The sequence below is a fragment of the Lichenostomus cassidix genome, unplaced genomic scaffold, assembly GCF_008360975.1.
Source record: "Lichenostomus cassidix isolate B80296 unplaced genomic scaffold, HeHo_3.0 HiC_scaffold_38, whole genome shotgun sequence".
NCBI classification, from domain to species: domain Eukaryota; kingdom Metazoa; phylum Chordata; class Aves; order Passeriformes; family Meliphagidae; genus Lichenostomus; species Lichenostomus cassidix.
In genome coordinates this window covers 2,056,232-2,077,494 of record NW_028147440.1, presented here as the reverse complement: position 1 = coordinate 2,077,494, position 21,263 = coordinate 2,056,232, and the positions used below count along the sequence as shown (strand labels likewise).

Below are 21,263 nucleotides of genomic sequence, written 5' to 3'. Positions count from 1 at the left end.
TGTAGTGGGGCCCCCATAAGCGTCCGTAGGAGTCCTCATGGGGGTCCCTGTGGGGGTCTGTGCAGTATTGGGGTGCCCATGGGGGTCCCTGTGGGGGTCTGTGCAGTATTGGGGTGCCCATGGGGGTCCCTGTGGGGGTCTGTGCAGTATTGGGGTGCCCATGGGGGTACCTGTGGGGGTCTGTGCGCTACTGGGGTGCCCATGGGGGTCCCGGGGTTGTATAGGAAAGATCCGTAAGGAGCCGCGACCCTGCGGAATCATCCGGCCCGCCAGGGGGCGCTACCCGTCCCGCAGCCGCTCCTTCCTGTCTCTATGGCGCGCTGGGGGCGCGCTAGGCCCCTCTCTGTGGTCCGGGCTCACTTCCGGTCCGGTCCGGCGAAAGTGACGTCAGAGAGCGGCGGCGGCGGGAGCAGAAGTGAGGTGTGGGGGAGGGGCAGGGGGTCCCGAGGGTTCGGGGGGGAGGGGACAGGGTGGGGTCGGGTCGGGAGGTCCCGAGAGGTCCAGGGAGTGGGAGGAGTCGGGCCGGGTGGTCCCGGATGTCGTGACATGTCGGGGACATCCCGCCCGGTGTGCCTCGGCCCCCCAGCGATGTCACCGGGGCTGTCAGCGGCGGGCGGTGACGTCACACAGCCTCCGCCAGTGTCCCCATCAATATCCCCATGCCCCGGTGACGTCACACGGGGTGTCCCCAGCCCCCGGTGACACCCCGAAGAACGTCCCCCACGCCGTGTCTCTTTCCCCAGGAACCGCCAGCCTCGCCACTGTCTCCGTGTCCCCACCGGCCCCGTGTCTCTGTGTCCCGCCAATCCCCGTGTCTCCGTGTCACCGCCTTCCCGGTGTCTGTGTTATCCCCGTGTCACCACTCTCCCCACCATCCCCGTGTCCCTCTGTCCCCGTGTCCCTGCCATTCCCTCTATCCCTGCTGTTCCCACCATTCCCGTGTCCCCTGTCCCCGTGTCCACCTTGGTCCTGCTCTCCCCTCGATCTCCTGCTGTTCCAGTGTCCCAGCTGTCGCTGCCATCTCCGTGTCCCCTCTATCCCCACAGTCCCCGTGTCCCAGCTATCCCTGTACCTGCGCCATCCCTGTATCCCCCGTGTACCCCGTGTTGTCCCCCGTGTCCCCGCGGCCATGCCGGAGGCCGTGCACTACATCCACCTGCAGAACTTCAGCCGCTCCCTGCTGGAGACGCTCAACGGGCAGCGGGTGGCCGGCCAGTTCTGCGACGTCACCGTGCGGATCCGCGAGGCCTCGCTGCGCGCCCACCGCTGCGTGCTGGCCGCCGGCAGCCCCTTCTTCCACGACAAGCTGCTGCTGGGCCACTCGGCCATCGAGGTGCCGCCCGTGGTGCCCTCGGCGGCCGTGCGCCAGCTCGTGGAGTTCCTGTACAGCGGCAGCCTCGTGGTGGCTCAGTCGGAGGCGCTGCACATCCTCACGGCCGCCTCGGTGCTGCAGATCAAGACGGTCATCGACGAGTGCACCCAGATCATCTCGCAGAGCCGCGGCCCCGCCGCGCTGCCCCCGCCCCACAAGGTGCCGGGGCCGCCGCTGGTGTCACCCCCGGGGCCACCGCCGGAGCTTGAGGGCCTGGTGGAGCCGGTGCCGAGCGGCCACAGCCGCAAGCAGCGGCAGCCGCTGCGCCTGGCGCCGGCGCTCAAGGAGGAGCGGGAGGAGCTGGAGGAGGAGGAGGGAGGGGATGAAGTAGGGGCCCAGGAGGGTGTTGCCCCCCCAGGTGTGGCCCCTCCACCCTTCCCTGCCCCGGACCCCCATTTTTTCAGTGCTCCTGAGGTGTTCCCCGATGCTTTCTTGCCACCCTGGCCCAGCGACGATGGCAGTGGCGCCTTTGGGTCCGAGCGTGGCCGAGAGGTGCCAGTGGGGGACAGTTTTGGGTTTGTGCCCCCCCCGCCATTGCCACCGCCCTATGAAGGGGGTGTGGAGGGGGGGACTCTCCCCACAGCCCCCCCGGCACCTCCGGCCGGACCACCCCGCGGCCCCCAGCCCCCCTACCAGTGTGGCCACTGCCAGAAGAGCTTCAGCTCCCGCAAGAACTACACCAAGCACATGTTCATCCACTCGGGTGAGTGGGGGACACTGGGGACATGATGGGAGGGCAGGGGAGGGGTTGTGGTGACACATGGATCTTGTGTTGAGCCATGTTTGGTGCCCCATGTCTATCCACATTGATCTGCATTGATCCCTTGTTGATGTGTTGACACCAGTCGCTGTGTTGAGCCTCGTTCACCCATGTTGACCTGTGCTGACCAATGTTGACACACACTGGCCTGTGTTGACCCACATTGGCCTGTGCTGACCAATGTTGACACATGCTGGCCTGTGCTGAACACATGCTGGCCTGTGTTCACCCACATTGGCCTGTATTGACCCACACTGGCCTGTGCTGACCAATGTTGACACATGCTGGCAATGTTGACACATGTGTTCACCCACATTGGCTTGTATTGACCCACAGTGGCCTGTGCTGACCCACATTGGCCTGTGCTGACCCACATTGGCATGTACTGACCTACGTAGGCCTATGCTGACCAACACTGACCTGTGCTGACCAGTGTTGATCCACATTGGGTTGAACAGACCCATGTTGGCCTGTGCTGACCCATATTGACCAGTGCTGACCAATGTTGACCCACGCTGGCCCTGGTTGATCCATGTTGACCCTTGTTGGTCCATTTTGACTATTGTCATGTTGATGCGTTTTTGCTCATGTTGACCCACATTGACCCACGGTGACCAACGCTGACCTGTATTGATCCATGTTGACCCACACTGACCCACGGTGACCAACGCTGACCCGTATTGACCCATGTTGATCCATGTTGACCCATATGATCCATGTTGACCTGTATTGGTCCTTGATGACCCACGCTGACCTACACTGACCCGTGTTGATCCACAATGATCCATGCTGTCCTGTATTGATCTACATTGACCTGTATTGATCCATGTTGACCCCTGTTGACCCACACTAACATGTATCAAACCATGTTGACCCTTATTGACCTACATTGATCCACATTGACTCACATCGATCCACATTGACCTGTAGTGATCTGTGTTGATCCACATATTGATCCATGTTGACCCCTGCTGACCCACATTGGCCGCCATCACTCCACGTTGACCTATGTTGACCCACACTGAGCTGTGTTGATCCCCTGTATTGACCCATATTGACCCCTTTTGATCCACACTGACCCCTGTTGACCTGTATCAGTCCATGCTGACCCATATTGGCCACTGTTGACCCACATTGACCCACACCAACCCATATCAGTCCATGCTGACCCGTACTGACCCCAGGTTGTGTCTCTGCAGGTGAGAAGCCCCACCAGTGCTCCATCTGCTGGCGCTCCTTCTCCCTCCGGGACTACCTGCTGAAGCACATGGTGACCCACACGGGCGTCCGCGCCTTCCAGTGCGGCGTCTGCTGCAAGCGCTTCACCCAGAAGAGCTCCCTCAACGTCCACATGCGCACGCACCGCCCCGAGCGCTTCCAGTGCCGCCTCTGCACCAAGGGCTTCTCCCACCGCACCCTCCTGGAGCGCCACGCCGCCGCCTCCCACCCTGTGCCACCGCCGGGGCCGCCACCAGGGCCACCGCCACCACCGCCGCCACCACCGCCACCACCAGAACCCGGACTGGGCACTTGGCCGGGTCAGGACGCTGTCGGCACCGGCCCTGCTCACACGGCGTGAGGGGGGGTCTCTGCCCCCCGAAGTTCCTCGAGGGTGGGCTCGGGGGCTCCTCTGTGCCCACGGGTCTGTTGGAGCATCCGGGGTGAAACCCGGAGGAAGTGGCTGAGCCATTCTCTGTCGGATTCGGGAAGTTGTGGCGGCACGGGGATGTTCCTGGTGACAGGAGAAGGGGAACGGAACCCCCATTGTGGAACAGGGATGTGGGGAACACCCAGGGCTCTGAGCACTGCCAGGATCGTGGAGCAAATCCTCTGGAAACTGGAGGAATCCAGGAGGCGGTTGGTGATGACGAGATGGCTTCACGGAGGGCGAATGGAGCCTGGGGAGTTCGGTGGCTCCTTGGGATGCCGGCAGTGAGGGGCGATGACATCGTTGACCTGATGCCACCCCCAGGAACTGAGCTGGACACAGGGATTGGACAGATGGACTATGCTGTGAGTGCAGAGGAGGTCATGGAGATGCTCCAATGGCTGGACAGAGTTAAGGTGTCCCACCTGGAGAAGGGAACGATGCAGGGACACCTGAGAGCTTCTTCCAGTGTCTGAGGCTGGAGATGGACCTTGGACAAGGGCCTGGAGTGCCAGGACATGGGGAATGGCTTCCTGCTGGGAATGGGCAGATTAAGGAGGAATTTTGGGGAGAAATTCCTGCCTGTGAGGGCAGTGAGGGGCTGGAATGGCATTCCCAGAGAAGCTGCCCCATCCTGGGAAGTGTCTGTGGAAGGTCCCAGCCCCCCAAACCATTCCATGGCTCCGTGACTGTGACTGTGACACCACCCCAGCCATGGATGGACACCTGGAGGGACACTGGGTCCCTCCTTTGTGCCCTCCCCACCATATGGCTCCCACCCCCCCAACGGTGACAATGAACACAGGGGAGGTTTAAGGAACATTTCAGTGCTGTTATTGCCATTTTTTACCCTAAAACCTCCCCTCCCTCATGTGGCCTCTGTGATGTGTCACCTGCTGGTTGGTGGCACGTGGCCACCAAGAGGAGCCACGGCAGCTTTTGGCCATGTTATGGGACCAAAATCATCCCTGTGGCCACCACAGATAGGCTGCAGTGGCCACTGACTGTGTCACAGACCCTCCTGGAGTCCTTGAATTGGTGACCCTAGGGTCACCCCGTGTCCCCATGGCCACCAGGGCAGCACTGTCCTCTGCCCCCACGACCCCCCCAATCCTTGGGGACCCCTGAGAGCCCCCAGGGCATGGCCAAGGGACATGGTGAGGTCATGGAGGGGGACAGGAGGAGACTTGGGGGACCCAGGGAAAACACAAGGGGGCACTGGGACGGAGGTGAGGGAACACTGTCCCAGGGCCACCACCACCCAGGGCCCCTCAGCCATTGCTTCCAGGGCTGTCCCATTATTGCCCCTAGCTACCACGTGTGTAATCCCAGCACTTCCAGTAAGGCTCTGTATTCTTCCAGTAACTACCAGTGTTCCTAGTGACCCTAGTAACCCTCTGGCTGGACTCCCCAGTGTTCCCAGTTTGACCCTGCAGCTTTCCCAATCCCTCCGTAGTTCTGGTGTCCAGCACTTCCAGTGCCCGTCCAGTGCTCCCAGTAATCCCCAAGTGCTCCCTGAGCTCCTAGTAACCCCCAATGTCCCCAGTAATCCCCAATGATCCCATTAATTCCCAGTGACCCCAGTAACTCCCAGTATTCCCAGTCCCTCCCGAGTTCTGCTCCCCATTGGTCTATTTAGCTGTCAATCAAGGCCTTAACCCCGCCTCCCCGTAGAGCGCGGATGCTGATTGGCCGGTCAAACCCAAAAGTCTCCGCCGTCACAGTGGCACTTCGGCCGCTGATTGGCCCAGCCCCGGCCGCCGCGCCCTCTCATTGGTCCGTCCTCCTTCACGTGCCGGAGGCGTCTTCCCGCCCTTTCCTTCCCGCCTCCTCCTCTCCCATTGCTCCTGCCCACCGTCAATCCCCGCTAGTCCCCGCCTTCCTGCCCTTTCATTGGTTTTCCGTGCTGTCAATCTCACGCTGACGGCGCTGATTGGCTGCGCTCCAGGGCAGGGGCGGGAGGAGGACGCCGTGAGGCGGCTGAGGGGGACGGGGCAGCCATGTCGGTGCCGCTGCCGGTGCTGCTCGGGAACGGCCGCGGGGCGAAGGGAGCGGAGCCGCTGGAGCTGCTAGAGCGCTGCGGCGCCTGCCGGGAGCGGCTCAGCCCCCAGCGGGAGCCGCGGCTGCTGGCCTGCCTGCACTCCGTGTGCCGCGGCTGCCTCGGGGCCGCGCCGGGAGCCGCCGGCGGCGACGGGCAGGGTGAGGGAGCGGGGACGGGATGGGGGGAGGCCTGAAATTGGGTTGCTGGGAGTTACTGGGGGGTTGTTGGGAACACTGGGAGTTAATGGGGTCACTGGGGATCACTGGGAGTTACCGGGATCACTGGAGTTTAGTTGGGACACTGAGGGCTCCTGAGATCACTGGAGTCATTGGGGATTACTGGGAGCTCAGGGGCGAGTGGGCACGCACTTGGAATTACTGGGATCACTGGCGGTCATTGGGATTACTGAGATTTACTGTGAGTGCTGGGAGTTACTGAGAGCTCAGGGAGTACTGGGAGTTAGTGGGGTCACTGAGGGTTTCTGGGGTTACTGGGAGTGCTGCATAGCAGAACTGGAGAGGGTCTGGGAACACTAAAGGGGGACTGTGGGGTCGAACTGGAAGCACTGGGGATGCCAGTGAGGGGGTTACTGGTGTTACTGGGAGGTCAGGGAGTACTCTGAGGGTCACTGAGAATCCAGGGATGGGGGGAGAACCCCTATATCCCACCCTGGGGAACACCGTGACCCCACTAAGGGGTCCTCACCCTGAGGGGATCCTGTAATCCTGTGGGTGGCTCCTTTCCACCATCCCTGTCCTCCTCCTCCTCTCCTGGGAGGCTCCAGGGACTCCCCTGAGGTGACATCAGTGGCCATGTTGGCCATTTTGGAGGTCCCCAGCCCCACTGCTGAGCCACCATTTGGTGACAAATGGAGATGACAAAGCAGGATATGAGGTGACCCTGTCCCCTGTCTGTCCCTTCCAGTGTTTGACTGCCCCGTGTGCCACCAGCAGTGTCCCCTCGGTGACATCATGGAGAACTTCTTCGTGCAGGACAGCGGAGCTAGGACAGCCCTAGGCCAGGGCAGCGGGCAGGTAGTGCCTCATTAGTGCTAATTGGCACTGACTGAGGGGAGGAAGGTCACCCACCATATCCCTTGTCCCCAGAGCTGCACCAGCTGCAAGGACAACGCGGCGGCCACCAGCTTCTGCCTGGAGTGTGCGGAGCCACTGTGTGACACCTGTGTGGAGGCTCATCAGAGGGTCAGGTACACCCGGGACCACACCGTGCAGGCCTTGGGTGAGTCCCTTCCACCTCCCTGTCACATCTGTTGCTGTGGCTGTTCTAGTCTGTCTCTTTGGCCCTGTCACTGTCCTTGTCACCCTGTGTCCCTGCCCTTTACAAGGTGCTGACCCTGTCAGCAGGTCCATCCTGGTGTCACTCCTGATGGCATTCCCAGTATGGTCCCAGTGCCTTCCTGGTACTTGGTGCCTTTCTCAGTACCATCCCAATGCCATTCCTGGTGTTCTCTCAGTGCCATCCTAGTGCCATTCCCTGTCCTACCTCAGTGCCATCCTGGTGCCGTTCCAAGTCTTCTCCCAGTTCTGTTCCAATGCCATTCCCAGTACCATCCCAGCACCATTCCTGGTCCTATCCCAATTCCATCCTGGTGCCATGCCAATATCATTACCAGCGCCACTCCTGGTGCTGTTCCCAGTCCGATCCCGGTGTGATCCCATCACCATTCCCAGTGCTATCCCTGGTCCCATCCTGGTGCCATCCCAGCACCATTCCTGGTGCCATTCCCAGTGCCATCCTGGCACCATTCCTGGTGCCACTCCCAGTCCTGTCCCGGTTCCATCCTGGTGTCCTGCTGCCATAACAGCCCCAATCCCAGCGTGATAACCCCATGCCTTCCCAGCCCCATTCCCAGTGCCATCCTGGCACCGTTCCCAGTGCGATTCCCAGTGCCATCCGGGCACCATTCCTGGTGCCTTCCCAGCCCCATTCCTGGTGCGTTCCCTAGTGCCTTCCCAGCCCCATTTCCATTGTGATTCCTGGTGCCACCCTGGCACCATTTCTGGTGCCATCCCCATTCCCAGTGCTATTCCTGGTCCTATCCCAGTTTCATCTCATCCCCATTCCCACCCCATTCCCATCTCTCCACAGGTGGGGCAGGGCTGCGGGCTGGGGCTGCGCTGTGCCCGGCGCACCCTGCGGAGCCACTGGTGCTCTTCTGCAGCACCTGTGACACCCTCACCTGCCGGGAGTGTCACCTGGGCACCCACCGCGACCACCAGTGAGTACCGCCCCCCTCATTTGCATGTCTAATTAGCGCGGTAATTACCCGACCCTGGAAAATCATGGGTTGGGGCTGGGAGAATGGGTTCCATGAGTGAAAGGGCACCTGCTCAGCCAAGTCAGGGCACCTCTGAGGTGTCTTTAGTTGATTAGTCTGATTAGTTACTGAACAGCTGGAGTTGGCCTGCAGGTTAATTACTTTCATTAATGAATTACTGATTTTACAAACAAAGCTCATTAGTTGTGTGGGAAATGAAGAGGTTGTTGAAGAAAGTGAGAATTAATTTCTAGAGGGGGCTGAGAGGGCTCAAACTGAACTGGAGTAACCTGAATAATGATCAATCAATTAATTTTATTATCAGTTTAAAGTAATTTGGTTTTAATCAATTTTAGTTTGATTTTTTTAATGATTTTGCTGGGGTTTTGCTGTTTTAAAGGTTTTTTTTGTACTGGTTTTGCTCTCAAACTGGTCAAACTTCTGGTGGAATCAATAACTAATTTGATGAACTGGCTGAATAATTAGCTTGCTTACCTGATTAATTAGCTCACTTGCCTGACTGATTAATATTTCAAAATATTAATATTTAAAAAAATTTTTGGTGGGTAAGATCTAATTGAATTAAGATAACTGAGGATCAAATGATGGGATCTGTTATCTGAGGCATTTCCTTAACTAAGACCCCTTAATCCACTAACCAAGAGATTTAGATAATTGATGCTTAATGAGAATTAATTAGTCTATTAATGGCTAATAAACTAATAAGCTTATTTCTCACTTCCCCCTTTTCCCCCTTCCCTCCTTTTGTTCCCCTTCCCCCCTTCTTTGCCCCCCCATTTCCCCTTCCCTTTTTCCCCGTTACTCCCCCATTTCCCCTCCCATTTTCCCTTCCTTTTCCCCCCACTTTTTCCCTTTCCCCCTTTTTGCTTCCCCGCCTTTTCCCACCTCTTTCTCCCTCCTTTTCCCCACTTTTTGTCATCCCTTTCCTGCCTCTTTTTTCCTCACTATCTTTTCTTCCTTCCCCCTTCACCCTTTTCCCCCCATTTCGCACCCCCTTTTACCCTTCCCCCTGCTTTTTCATTTCCCCCTTTTCCCTTTCTTATTCCCTTCCCCCCCCCTTTTTCCCTTTCCCCTTCTTCTTTCTTCCCCCCTTTTCCCTCCTATTTTGCCCCTCTTTCCTCCCCTTTTTGTCCTCCCTTTCCCCCTCCTTTCCCCCCACTTCCCTGTCTTGCTTTCCCCCTTTTCTCCCCATTTTCCTCCCCTGTTTCTCCTCTCCAGGTCGCAGCTCCTGGAGGACGCAGTGCAGAAGCAGCGCTCGGTGCTGGCGGCGCTCATGCGGCGCCTGGGGGACAAACACGCCGTGCTGCAGCGCTCCACCAAGGAGCTGCGTGGCTTGTGGGTGTCCCCCGTGTCCCCTCGATGTGCCCAATGTCCCCAACGTCCTCCTGACCCCCCGTTCCCGGCAGCATCCGGCGCGTGACGGACGTGCAGAAACGCGTGCAGGTGGAGGTGAAAATGGCCATCCTGCAGATCATGAAGGAGCTCAACAAACGCGGCAAGGTGCTGGTCAGCGACGCCCAGGTGAGCCCAGCGCCATCCCCACCCTATCCCCGTGATGTCCCCAGCCTGGTGACAGCAGTGTCCCCTCCCTGTGGTGGCAGAGAGTGACAGAGGGGCAGCAGGAGAAGCTGGAGCGGCAGCACCGTGCCATGAGCAGAGCGCAGCAGCAGCAGGAGCACGTCCTGCGGTTCGCGGCCAGGGCTCTCAGCAGCCCCCACAGCACAGCCCTGCTGCTCTCCAGGAGGCTGGTGAGAGGCTGAACTCCCCCAAAAATCCTTCAGAGGCCCCCAAACAGCTCCTCGGGCAGGGGGTGGCACTTGGGGACAGCTGTGTCCCTTATCACTGGGACTATGCTTTCAGAGGTATGGGGAGTTAAGCCACCCCTGGGCCGTGCTGAGTGGCTTCTTAGGGGACAAATCCCCCTCAGACCCCCCTAGAACACCCCCAGGTCCCCCTGAATGGCTCCTCAAGCAGGGACCCTCAGGATGACAGCTGGGGACAGGTGGGGACAGTAGTGACCCTTGTCACTGGGATGCTGCACTCTCAGAGAAAAGCCACCGCCAAACTGTGCTGAGCAGCTGGTGAGGGGACAAATCCCCCTCAGACCTCCCCCCTTAGAGCCCCCCAAACCAGCACCTCAGGTCAGGAGCCCCAGGGTGGCAGTTGGGGACAGTAGTGACCCTTGTCACTGGGACACTGCACTCTCAGAGCAAAGCCACACCCAGGTTGTGTCACATCTCACTTGGGCTCAAGTGTCCCTCGTGTCCCATTTTGGGGGGACAGGGGGTCACAGGATGGTCCCCAAAGGATGGTTTGTCCCCAGGTGTCCCCACATTCCCTGTTTTGAGGAGACAGGGGGTCAGGATAGTCTCCAAGGGTGGCCCATGTCCCCTGCTGCCACCCCACTGGTGTCCCCAAGGTGCTGTAGGGACATCCCCATGGAGAGCCCCCAGCCCAGGGCTGTCCATTGCAGATCCCCTTGGAGCCCCTGGGAGGTGACAGGTGCCACCAGGGTGCCACATCCTGTCCCCCTGGGTGCGCAGTGGGTCATATTGCTGTCCCTTGGGTGGTCCCACAGGTCCCTTCAGGGCCCCTGTCTGTGACAATGTCCTTGGGATGATGCCACATGTCCCCTTGATGTCCCTGTGCTGTGACAATGTCCCTGTGCTGGTCCCACGTGTCCCCTCAGTGTCCCTGTGTTGTGACAGTGTCCCCGGGGGTGCTCTCCCCTGTCCCCTCGCTGTCCCCACGCTGTGCCACCCCCGGAGCAGTGTCCCCTGATGTCCCCATGTGTCCCCATCCTGTCCCCAGATCCACTCGCAGCTGCTCCGGGCGCTCCGGGTCATGGTGGAGCCTGTGGAGCCCCAGGGGGACATGAAATTCCAGTGGGATCTCCACGCCTGGACCAAGAGCGCCGAGAGCTTCGGTGAGGGGACACCAGGGGACAAGGGACACCGGGGACCAGGACATGGGAGGATGAGGGACAGGAGGGATGAGGATGGGGGTGACAAGGGACAGGGTGTCCCGGGGCGGGGGGTGGTGTGACAAGGAACCGGAGGTCCCTGATGGATGTGACAAAGGACAGGGAATCTTGGGTGGTGGGCATGGCAAGAGACAGGATTATGCAGGGGAGGTGACAAGGAATAGGATGTCCTGGGGAGGGGGTGACAAGGTACAGGAGGTTCCAGGATGGGAGGTGACAAAGGACAGGGGTCCCAGGTGGGAGGTGACAAGGGACAGGGAATCCCAGGGAGGGGGCGACAAGGGGCAGGAATTCCCAGGATGGGAGGTGACAAGGGGCAAGGGGTGCCAGGGAGGGGATGACAAGGCACAAGGGGTGTCAGGGGTCCCCAGGGCCACCCTGACACCCCTCCCCTCCCACAGGCACCATCATTTCAGAGCATCCACTCCCACCCTCGCTGAGCCCCCCACCCTCGCTGAGCCCCCCCCACGCCACCAGCCCCCGAGACCCCTCCCCTGCCTCGCAGGTACTTTGAGGAGACTTTTCTGGGGGGTTCCACCCTGCTGGGAGCCCCCTGGTGACATCCCCACCCCAATGTCCTGCAGGGCCTCCCCCAGGCCATGGTGGTGAGTGGGGGGCAGGTGACCCCCGAGCTGCTCCTGCAAGAGGAGCTCCCCTGGACCCCCTCCTGCGGGGCCGAGGGACAGGAATGTCCCCCCCAGCTGTCCCCTCCCCATCTGGACCCACAGCTGGCCGAGACCCCCGAGCTGGGTGAGTGGGGGGGACACGGGGAGGGGGGACACGAGGGGACATGGAGGAAGCTCCTGACGTGGCGTTTGTCACCAGCCACCGGCTCTCCTGAGAACACCGTCACCGGAGTGAGGAGGTGAGTGGGGGGTCTTTGTCCCTTGTCATCCTTCCCCAGAACCCCCTGTCCCTTGTCACCCCATCCTGGGACCCCTGTCCCTTGTCACCCCATCCTGGGACCCCTGTCCTTTGTCACCCCCTCCCTGGGACATCTCTCCCTCGTGATTCTTCCCCAGGACCTCCTGACCCTTGTCACCTCATATCCTGGTGACATTTAGGGACTTGGGGGGCTTCCTGTAGCCCACCCCGGCCACCCTGACCCCTCCCCATTATCCAGGAGGAAATCTGGGAGTTCTCCCAGGGAAGAGAAGTTCGTTAAGAAGCTGCTGATTAAGCGGTAATTGGGGAGGGGGAGGAGAAGATGAACCCCTGGGACCCCTCTGTCCTTTGTCACCTCCGTCCAGGGCCACCTGCAGCCCCTCCCATCCTGTCCTTTGTCACTCTCTTCCTGAGGGTCCCTTGTCCAGGATGTCCCTGTCCCCTGTCCCTGGGGTTCCCCTATACCAGAGGGTTAGCCAGGACCTCCCTGTCTCTTGTCCCCCCGTCCCCAACAGTCCCAAACCTTGTCACTGTCCTTGAGGTCTCCATGTCCCTTGCCCCCTGTTCCCAATGCTCCCAAGCCTTGTCATTGTCCCTGGGATCACCTGGGGTCCACCCTGTCCCCAACACTCCCAAACCTCGTCCTTGTCCCTTGTCCCCCTATACCAAAGTGCCCAGGGACTCCCAGCACCCCAAACTCACAGGAACTGTCCCCTGGAGTCTGGGGGGGCTCTGACACCCCTGTCCCCCCAGGAGGGGACCCCCCGAGGCCCAGGACAGCCCCCTGCTCCCGAAGGTGCCGCGGGTGAGCCTGGAGCGCCTGGAGCTGGACCTGGAGCTGGACCCGGCGCAGCCCCCCGTGTTCCGCATCTTCCCGGGGCCCTCGGCCGAGGAGTTCAGCGTCATCGTCATCGAGCAGGGGACACCTGAGCAGGGGACACCTGAGCAGGGGACACCTGAGCAGGGGACAGCAGGGACACCTGGGACAGCAGGGACAACACAGCCACACGCAGCCCTCCCCATCAAGGTGAGTGACCCCTGTCCTCATCGAGTGTCCCCTGTCCCCTCTCCCCCATGCAGGTCAGTGTCCCATGTTGCCCTGCCAGTCAAGGTGAGGGTCTCCCATGTCCCCCTCCACTGTCTGCCTCCCCATCCAGGTCAATGTTCCCCCATCCCACTCCCCATCCAGTTGAGCATCTCCTCTGTCCCCCTCCAGTGTCCCATGTCCCCTCTCCCATTCAGGTCAGTGTCCTGTGTCCCCCTCCCTGTCAGGGTGAGGGTCCCCCATGTTCCCCTTCACTCTCCCACTCTCCATCGAGGTGAGCACCTTCCATCCCCTACAGTGTTTCATGTCCCCTTCCGGATCCCCCGTATCCCACTCCAATGTCCCTCTCCCTCACAATGTCCCCCTCCCTCACCATGTTCCCCTCCAATGTCCCCCTCCCTCACCATGTCACCCCACGCAGGAGGAGCAGCAGGAATCGCCCATCGGGGACATCGGTGACACCAAACCTGTGGGGCTGCTGCTCCCTCCCCCAGAGGAGCCAGGCCCTGCCCCGGGATCCTCCCCCATCCCGGTGGTCCCGGCGGTCCCAGGGATCCCGGCGGTCCCGGGAATGCCGGGGGTCTCGTGCTGCCGTGTGTGCGGCCAGGCGGGGGCTGTGGTGATGTGTGACCGCTGCGAGCGCTGCTTCCACCTGCACTGCCACCTGCCCGCCCTGCAGGACGTGCCCAGGTAGGGCATCTGTGGGATCTGCTGCCCCTTGTCACCTCCCTGAGTCCCCCGATGTCCCTGGGATCCACTGTCACCTCCCTGGACCCTGGGATCTGCTGCTGCCCCTTGTCAGCTCCTTGAGTCCCCTGATGTCCCTGGGATCCACTGGGATCCACTGCCCTTTGTCACTTCCCTGAGTCCCCCTATGTCCCTGGGATCCAGTGCCACCTCCCTGGAAACCACTGGCATCTGCTGCTCTTTGTCACCTCCCTGGACTCTGGGATCTGCTGGGATCCACTGCCCCTTGTCACCTCCTTGCACCCTGGGAACCAGCAGGATCTGCTGCTCTTTGTCACATCCCTGGACCCCCCGCTGTTCCTGGGATCCCCTGATCCATCATACCTTTGGCACTGCCACTACCTGGAATCTGCTCTGCCCTGGGATCCCCCTGGGCATTGTTGGCACATCTTGGGGATCTGTTGCTCCCTGGATCTTCAGGAATCACCCAGAGCCACCAGGTCCCTTAGGAATCCTCAGCCCACGTGAATCCCTTGGGATCTACTGCCCTGATCCACAGGGGGAGCCAGGCTTTGATCCTGGATCAGCAGTGACCCCTTTGACCCTGGGCTGTGTGCCCTGCTCCCTCTGGGAATCCCCCGCTGACCCCAAATGTGGGATTTCCTGGCCCTGATCCCTCTGGGAATCCCCCCATTGTCCCCCAAACCTTGTGGGATCCACCATCCCTGCCCCCCATGGTTGCCCCTCCCCTCGATCCCAGACACCTGGAGGTCTCTGGGTGCTGATCCCATGGGATCTCATTCCCTATTCCACAGCCCCGAGTGGACGTGTTTGCTGTGCCAGGAGCTGCCCCCGCCCAGCCTGGACCTAGAGCAGGGACCCCCCCAGAAACTGAGCCCCCAGGACCAGCAGGTGAGTGCAGGGTGATCCCGGGGAACCCCACAGCTTCTGCTGGGATCTCAGCATCCCATTCCCGTTCCCACAGAAGTGCGAGTACGTCCTGCTGGAGCTGCTGTGCCACGAGCCCTGCCGGCCCCTCCAGCGCCTCTCCAGCTCCCCGGTGAGCCCAGCGGGATCCAGGGCTGTGGGATCCTCTCCCACCAGAATCCCTGACTCCATTCCCGACCCTATGACCAATCCCAACCCCACAGGACGGCCGGGATGCCATCGACCTGACGCTGATGCGGGCGCGGCTCCAGGAGAAGCTCAGCCCTCACTACCGCAGCCCCGAGGAGTTCGCCCGGGATAGCTGGCGGCTGCTCCAGCAATTCCATCGGCTCACCGAGGTCTGGGAAGCTCCTCAGAGGGGCTGGGGGATCCTTTGAGGGTCCAACCTCTCCCAAATTCCCTGTTTTTTCCCCCCCAGGACAAGGCGGACGTTCAGTCCATCCTGGGGCTCCAGCGCTTCCTCGAGAGTCGCCTCAGCGCCGCCTTCGGAGACCAAAAGTTCTCATGGCTCCTGGTGGATCCTGAGGAATCCCTGGAACTGTCCCCAGGATCCTGATCCCCCTTCCCGTGGTGCTGAAACCCTTCCCAGGATCCCGGTTTCCCCTCTGGGGTCCTGATTCCTCTCCATGGAGAGAAAGAAGTGGTCAAATAGATAACTCAAATCTATTTACATTTCAGCCATCCTTGTTTCTTTGATCTTTTGCCCCTTCCACCAGCATGGCACCCATCCTGGGCTGAAGGCTGAGCTCTAATTCAAATTGTGGTTTATCAGCTTAAAAGACCATGTATTTCTTCACAGTAAGGCAGAATATGTAAATAAAACCAGGATTCCCTTAATCTTATCAAAATAAAAGGGGGCAAAAGATTCCTTTTGAAGCCAAGCACAAGAAATTGCTGAATAATATTAAAGATTTACAAGAAATAATTTGTACAACCACTCTTATCCTAGGGAATGTGACGAATATTCGTGAATTTTACATACAACACTATGTCTATGGAGGTACTGAGGTGTGTGTGTTTGTGAACTCTCCACACCCGGTGCACCGAATAAAGCAAACACCCACTTCTCTGACTTTGTCTCTGAAGTGTCTCCGGGCTCGATTGGGGCGATTCAACGGTTCCAGTTTCCCCCTGGATCCTGCCCCAGAGCCCCCCTGGATGTGGGGATGTCCCTGTCCTCCGTTATCCTAGGGTCCCTTGGAAGAACAAAGCCCTGGCTCAGCCTCCTGGATTCTCCCTCATTTCAATGCTGGATTTGACCTGGATCTCCTGGATTCTCCCTCATTTCAATGCCAGATTGGACCTGGATCTCGTGGGCCTTCCCTCATTTCGGGGCTGGCTGGGCCCCTGTGCTTCCTGTTTTCTCTATTCCTGCTGCTCCCACCTTCCATCCATGCCCCCCTTGAGCTGAACTGGGACTCGGTGGGGTGTTGCCACACCACAGGCGGGGCACCGCTGAGAGGGAAGGGACTGGGCCCAGTATGGCTCCGCGGGAGGGACTGGGAGGGCAAACTGGTCCCAGTGCACCCCCGCCTCAGTCAATATGGCGGCGCCCATGAGGAGCATGGCGGCGCCCGTGGGAGAGAGCGCCCAAGCTCTGCTTCCTGCGCGGGATTGGCTGGTGGGAAAGAGCCGAGCGCGAGGGGAGGCTGGGGGAGACACAAAGGGGCTGCTGGAGAGAGCCGAGAGGCACAGATCGGGGCTTTTCGCAGCGCCTCGCTCCGTCCGCTTCTCCGGAAGAACCCGAACTGTTTCGGAAATCGCCGAAGCGCCGCCGGAAGGAGTCGATCTCCTTCCGGAAGAAACCGAAGAGCCCTCGGGTCCGCCCGAGCCTTTGCAGAAAGGCCCGAGGCGCCCCTTCCGGAGACCCCCGAGCCCCTCTTTCCGGAGATCCCCGAAGCGGTTCCGGAAACTCCGGGAGAGGTTCCGCAGCAGCCCCTGAGAACCCTGACGGCGCTCCTCAAAGCCCCGAAACGGTTCCGGAGCAGTTCCGGAAGTTGCCAGGCGACTCCGGAGATTCACGAAGCGATTCCAGAGACCCACAAAGCGCCCCCGGAGATTGCTGAGCGGTTCTGAAGCGGTTCCGGAGAGTACCGAACCACCTCCCCCGTTCCTGAGATCTCCGAAGAGACTCCGGAAGGTGTCGAGCGACTCCGGAGATCCCCGAGACCGTTCCGCGACCCCCGAAGCGGTTCCGAGGCGGTTCCGGAGATCCCCGAGGCGGTTCCGGAAGTTGCCAAGTGACTCCGGAGCTTCCCGAAGCCGTTCCGGAAACTCCCGAAGTCGTTCCGACGACGTTCCGGAGGTTCCCGAAGCAGTTCCTGAAGTCGCCAGGCGACTCCGGAGCTACCCGAAGCCGATCCGGAAGTTCCCGAAGCAATACCGGAGATCCCCGAACCCTCTCCGGGGCTTTACGAAGCGTCCCCGGAAGTTGCCGATCGCTCGGTGAAGCGGTTCCGGAGAGTCCCGAGCGGCTCCGGAAGTTGCCGAGCGGCTCCGGAAGTTGCCGAGCGGGCCGGCCCTCAGCGCTCGCCCCCCGGCCCCCGTCGCCCCCGGACCCCCCGAACCGGAGCCGCCCCCGGCCCGGCCCCGCTCCCTCGGCCCCGGGGGGGGCCCGGACCCTTCCCGGCCCCGCCGCCCCGGCCCGGCAGGATGATCAAGCTCTTCTCGCTGAAGCAGCAGAAGAAGGAGGAGGAATCGGCGGGCGGCACCAAGAGCTCCAGCAAAAAGGCCTCGGCCGCGCAGCTCCGCATTCAGAAAGGTGGGGGGGGGAGCGGGGCGAGCACGGACTGGGCCCAGTAAGGGTCACATACTGGGCCCAGTAAGGGTCACAAATTGGGCCCAGTGAGGGTCACACATTGGGCCCAATAAGGGTCACAAACTGGGCCCAGTAAGGGTCGCGTACTGGGCCCAGTAAGAGCCCTCGTGGGGAGCAGGTACTGGTCTCGTTAACGGCCCTGTGGGGATCCGGTACTGGTTCCAGTAGGGCCTCGATGGGAGTCTCGTATTGGGACAGATAGGGGTCGGTACTGGTCCCAGTGAGGGGCAGGTACTGGTCCCAGTAGGGGCCACATACTGGTCCCAGCAGGGCCCCAGTGGAAGGCAGGTACTGGTCCCGGTAGGGATCACATATTGGTCCCAGCAGGGCCCCAGTGGAAGGCAGGTACTGGCCCCAGTAGGGATCACATACTGGTCCCACTGCAGCCTTGGTGAGTGGCAGGTACTGGTCCCTGTGAGGCTCCAGCAGGAGGCACGTACTGGGCCCGGTAGGGGCTACATACTGGACCCAGTGGGGCTTCAGTGGGGTCAGGTACTGGTCCCAGTTAGGCCCCAGTGAGAGTAAGGTACTGGTCCCAGTAAGGGCCAGATGCTGATCCTTGTGAGGGGCAAGTACTGGTCCCAGTAAGATCCTGGTAGGGGTCAGTTACTGGTCCCAGGAAGGTCTTGGTGAGGGACGGGAACTGGTCCCAGTAAGGCCCTGGTGGGGTTAAGCTGCTGGTCCCAGTAAGGCTCTGGTAGGGGTCAGATACTGGTCCCAGTATGGGTCAACCCTTCCTGGGCCTGAGACTGGCCAGGTGGAAGTTGGGCTCATGGGATTGATCTCATGCCTATGTCCCTGGTGTCACCTGTGTTTCACCCTGTATCACCTGTGTGTCACCCTGTGTGTCACCCTGTGTGTCACCCTGTGTGTCACCTGTGTCCCTGTTTGCTACCTGTGTCACCTTTATCCCTTTGTGTCCCTGTGTGTCACCACTGTCACCTGTATCCTGCGTGTCCCTGTGTCAAATTGTCCCCATTTGTCCCCAACTGTCCCCAGACATCAACGAGCTGAACCTGCCCAAGACGTGCGAGATCGACTTCTCCGACCAGGACGATCTCCTGCACTTCCGGCTGCTCATCTGCCCCGACGAGGTGGGACTGTCCCCTGTGTCACCTCCCTGTCACCTCCTGCCACATCCCTGTCACCTCCCCCCTGCCCCCCAGCTGTACTTCTGGCTGCTCATCTGCCCTGACGAGGTGGGACTGGCACCCGTGTCACATCCCTGTCACCTGTGTCACCTCCTTCTCACCTCCTGCCACCTCCTTGCCACCTTCCTATCACCTGTGTCACCTCCCTGTCACCTCCTGCCACATCCCTGCCACCTCCCAGGCACCCCCTGCTCAATCTGTCCTTACAAGTGGGGACTGTCCCCCTCCCATCCCCTCCTGTCCCACTCCCGTCCTGCTCCTGTCCCTTCTTGTCACCTCCTGTCCCCCTTATCCTCCTGTCCCCCCTGTCACCCCCAGCCCTCCCTAGGGTCTCTCACCCTGGAATTCCATGTCCCTTCCTCTGTCGCCTCCCCTGTCCCCTTCTGTCATTTCGGGGTCCCTGCTGTCCCCATGTCCCCCCTGTCCCCAGTGTCCCCCTGGTGACATTTCTCTGTCCCACAGGGTTTCTACAAGGGCGGCAAATTCGTCTTCAGCTTTAAGGTCAGTCCTGGGCCACCAAACTGCCCCTGTGGCCACCAACTCCCTCCCATGGTCACCGACTCCCTCCCGTGGCTACCAAACTCCACCCAGGGCCATCAAACCCCTCTGGGGCCACCAACTCTCATGGCTATCTGTGGCCATGGCTGTGGGGCAGGAGGACTTGGTGGCCACCAAGCCCTGACCATTGGCCACCAAACTGTGACAGGGCTCCTGTGGGTCAAAGGTGGGACCTGGGGGCTGGTGGCCAGCAAACCCTGCCTGATGACCCCTGAGCCACTTTGTGTTCCCTGTGGGCTTGGGGGGTTAGTGGCCACTGAGCCACATCCGGTAGCCCCGGGGGTGACTCGGTGGCCACACCCCTCCCTCCAGGTGGGCCAGGGCTACCCCCACGACCCCCCCAAAGTGAAGTGTGAGACGATGGTTTATCACCCCAACATCGACCTGGAGGGCAACGTGTGCCTCAACATCCTCAGGTGGGCTACTGACATCCCTGGGGAGGGCTACCAGCGCCTGGGGGCCTAGTGAATATCTCGGGGGGCTAGTGACACCTGGGGGAGGCTACCAGCACCTGGAGGGCACTGTGTGCTTCAACATCTTCAGGCAGGCTACTGACACCCTGGGGGGTGCTACTAGCACCTGGGGGGACTACTGAACATCTCAGGGGGGCTACTGACACCAGGTGGGCTACTGACACCCCTGAGGGGCTTACCAGTGCCTGAGCGGACTACTGAACACCTTGGGGGGGCTATTGACACCTGGGGGGCAACATGTGCCTCAACATCCTCAGATGGGCTACCAATTACCCTGGCGGGCTATCGACATCTGGAGGGGCTACTGTCATCTGGGGCTGGCTACTGAATGTGTGGTGGGGCTAGTGACATCTGGGGGGGCTGGTGGCCACCTGTTGGTGGCTGTGGTTGGCCACGCTGAGCCCTGGCCGTGTCCGCAGGGAGGACTGGAAGCCTGTGCTGACCATCAACTCCATCATCTACGGCCTCCAGTACCTGTTCCTGGTGAGGGACACACCTGGGGACACACCTGGGGACATGGGGACACACCTGGGGGGTTGGGGATACACCTGGGGGGAGGGGTGTGGCCACTCCAGACACAGGAGCGCCTGGGGGGCTCAGGGACACATCTGGGGAACCTGGGGACATCTTTGGGACACACCTGGAGGGCTTGGGGACATCTTTGGGGATATACTTGGGCATGTCTGGGGATACCTGGGTGGCTTCAGGGGGGTCTGGGATTCCAGGGAACTGGGGGGGTCTGGTGGGGTTCACTGGGGGTCTTGGGGGACTTAAGGGGTTCTGTGATTTCCCCCACATTTGGGTCCCCACTAAGCCTAAAATTCCCCCCAAAATGAGAACCCAAACCCTGAGGACCCCCTGAACAAAGGGTGCTGGGCTCCCCCCAGAACAGGAGCCAAACCCCAGGCATCCCCCTAACGAGGGGTTCTGGGGGTGTTTACGGGTTCTAGGGTCTCCCCCCAAATTTTGAGGTCCCCTAACCCTAAATTTCCCCCAAAAACAAGAACCCAAACCCTGAGGACCCCGCAAATAATGAGTCTTGGATCCCTCCAACCCTTTGTGTGTGTTCCCCCCCACAAAAATAGGGCCTGAACCCCCAAACAAGGGCTGATAGGATCTGGGAGGGGTTTTAAGGGGTTCTGAGGTTTCCCCCCAAGATTTTGGGGCTCCTTAATCCTAAATTGCCCTAAATAGGAGCCAAACCCCAAGGAATCCCTGAACAAAGCGTTCTCCTTAACACCACCTCCCAAAATAGGAACCAAACTCTGGGGACCCCCAGACAAGGGGATCAGGGATCTGGGATCTGGAGAGGTGTTAAGGGGTTCTGGGGTCTCCCCCCAAATTTCAGGGCCCCCCTAACCCTAAATTTTCCCCTAACCAGGAGCCGAACCCCGAGGACCCCCTGAACAAGGAGGCGGCCGAGGTCCTGCAGAGCAATCGGCGTCTCTTCGAGCAGAACGTGCAGCGCTCGCTGCGGGGTGGCTACGTGGGGGCAACCTACTTCGAGCGCTGCCTCAAGTGACCCCACCCCAAAAAAACCCCAAAAAAGCCCCAAAACCACCCCCCTGGACCCCCTGAAAAAACCCTGAACTCTG

At 60.5% G+C, this 21,263-nt stretch overlaps 3 protein-coding genes across 4 annotated transcripts; all 3 read left to right on the top strand.

Annotated features, from left to right (window-relative positions):
• Positions 1–368: 368 nt before the first annotated feature.
• Positions 369–4,651, top strand: ZBTB45 (zinc finger and BTB domain containing 45). 2 transcript variants are annotated; one of them, XM_085045574.1, is made up of 3 exons: positions 369–420; positions 744–2,075; positions 3,332–4,651. In XM_085045574.1, exons 2-3 carry the CDS (start codon positions 1,130–1,132, stop codon positions 3,709–3,711), a joined length of 1,326 nt encoding a protein of 441 aa, XP_084901700.1. In that variant the 5' UTR covers positions 369–420; positions 744–1,129; the 3' UTR covers positions 3,712–4,651. The 2 variants fall into 2 exon arrangements, 1 of the variants encoding a protein (XP_084901700.1); XR_014847777.1 differs by lacking the exon at positions 369–420 and having other exon boundaries at positions 484–2,075; positions 3,332–4,037; positions 4,070–4,651.
• A 1,092-nt stretch (positions 4,652–5,743) lies between these two features.
• Positions 5,744–15,652, top strand: TRIM28 (tripartite motif containing 28). Its single transcript, XM_085045570.1, has 17 exons — positions 5,744–5,979; positions 6,746–6,855; positions 6,928–7,060; positions 7,931–8,060; positions 9,339–9,455; positions 9,527–9,641; positions 9,722–9,868; positions 10,932–11,046; positions 11,505–11,608; positions 11,688–11,968; positions 12,227–12,286; positions 12,742–13,015; positions 13,455–13,723; positions 14,536–14,632; positions 14,706–14,780; positions 14,872–15,006; positions 15,087–15,652. Exons 1-17 carry the CDS (start codon positions 5,781–5,783, stop codon positions 15,222–15,224), a joined length of 2,499 nt encoding a protein of 832 aa, XP_084901696.1. The 5' UTR covers positions 5,744–5,780; the 3' UTR covers positions 15,225–15,652.
• Positions 15,653–17,005: 1,353 nt separating this feature from the next.
• Positions 17,006–21,195, top strand: UBE2M (ubiquitin conjugating enzyme E2 M). The gene is made up of 6 exons (XM_085045597.1): positions 17,006–17,429; positions 18,486–18,580; positions 19,100–19,138; positions 19,508–19,611; positions 20,088–20,151; positions 21,050–21,195. Exons 1-6 carry the CDS (start codon positions 17,321–17,323, stop codon positions 21,188–21,190), a joined length of 552 nt encoding a protein of 183 aa, XP_084901723.1. The 5' UTR covers positions 17,006–17,320; the 3' UTR covers positions 21,191–21,195.
• Positions 21,196–21,263: the final 68 nt, after the last annotated feature.

What these genes read in the sequence shown, in the direction of transcription:
- ZBTB45 (XM_085045574.1), top strand. Translation starts at nt 1,130, where the DNA reads ATGCCGGAGGCCGTGCACTACATCCACCTGCAGAACTTCAGCCGCTCC. An exon ending in GCACATGTTCATCCACTCGG is followed by an intron (nt 2,076 to 3,331) that starts GTGAGTGGGGGA and finishes GTGTCTCTGCAG; the next exon opens with GTGAGAAGCCCCACCAGTGC.
- TRIM28 (XM_085045570.1), top strand. Translation starts at nt 5,781, where the DNA reads ATGTCGGTGCCGCTGCCGGTGCTGCTCGGGAACGGCCGCGGGGCGAAG. An exon ending in CGCCGGCGGCGACGGGCAGG is followed by an intron (nt 5,980 to 6,745) that starts GTGAGGGAGCGG and finishes TGTCCCTTCCAG; the next exon opens with TGTTTGACTGCCCCGTGTGC. An exon ending in TGCTGGTCAGCGACGCCCAG is followed by an intron (nt 9,642 to 9,721) that starts GTGAGCCCAGCG and finishes CTGTGGTGGCAG; the next exon opens with AGAGTGACAGAGGGGCAGCA.
- UBE2M (XM_085045597.1), top strand. Translation starts at nt 17,321, where the DNA reads ATGATCAAGCTCTTCTCGCTGAAGCAGCAGAAGAAGGAGGAGGAATCG. An exon ending in GCAGCTCCGCATTCAGAAAG is followed by an intron (nt 17,430 to 18,485) that starts GTGGGGGGGGGA and finishes AACTGTCCCCAG; the next exon opens with ACATCAACGAGCTGAACCTG. An exon ending in GTGTGCCTCAACATCCTCAG is followed by an intron (nt 19,612 to 20,087) that starts GTGGGCTACTGA and finishes CCGTGTCCGCAG; the next exon opens with GGAGGACTGGAAGCCTGTGC.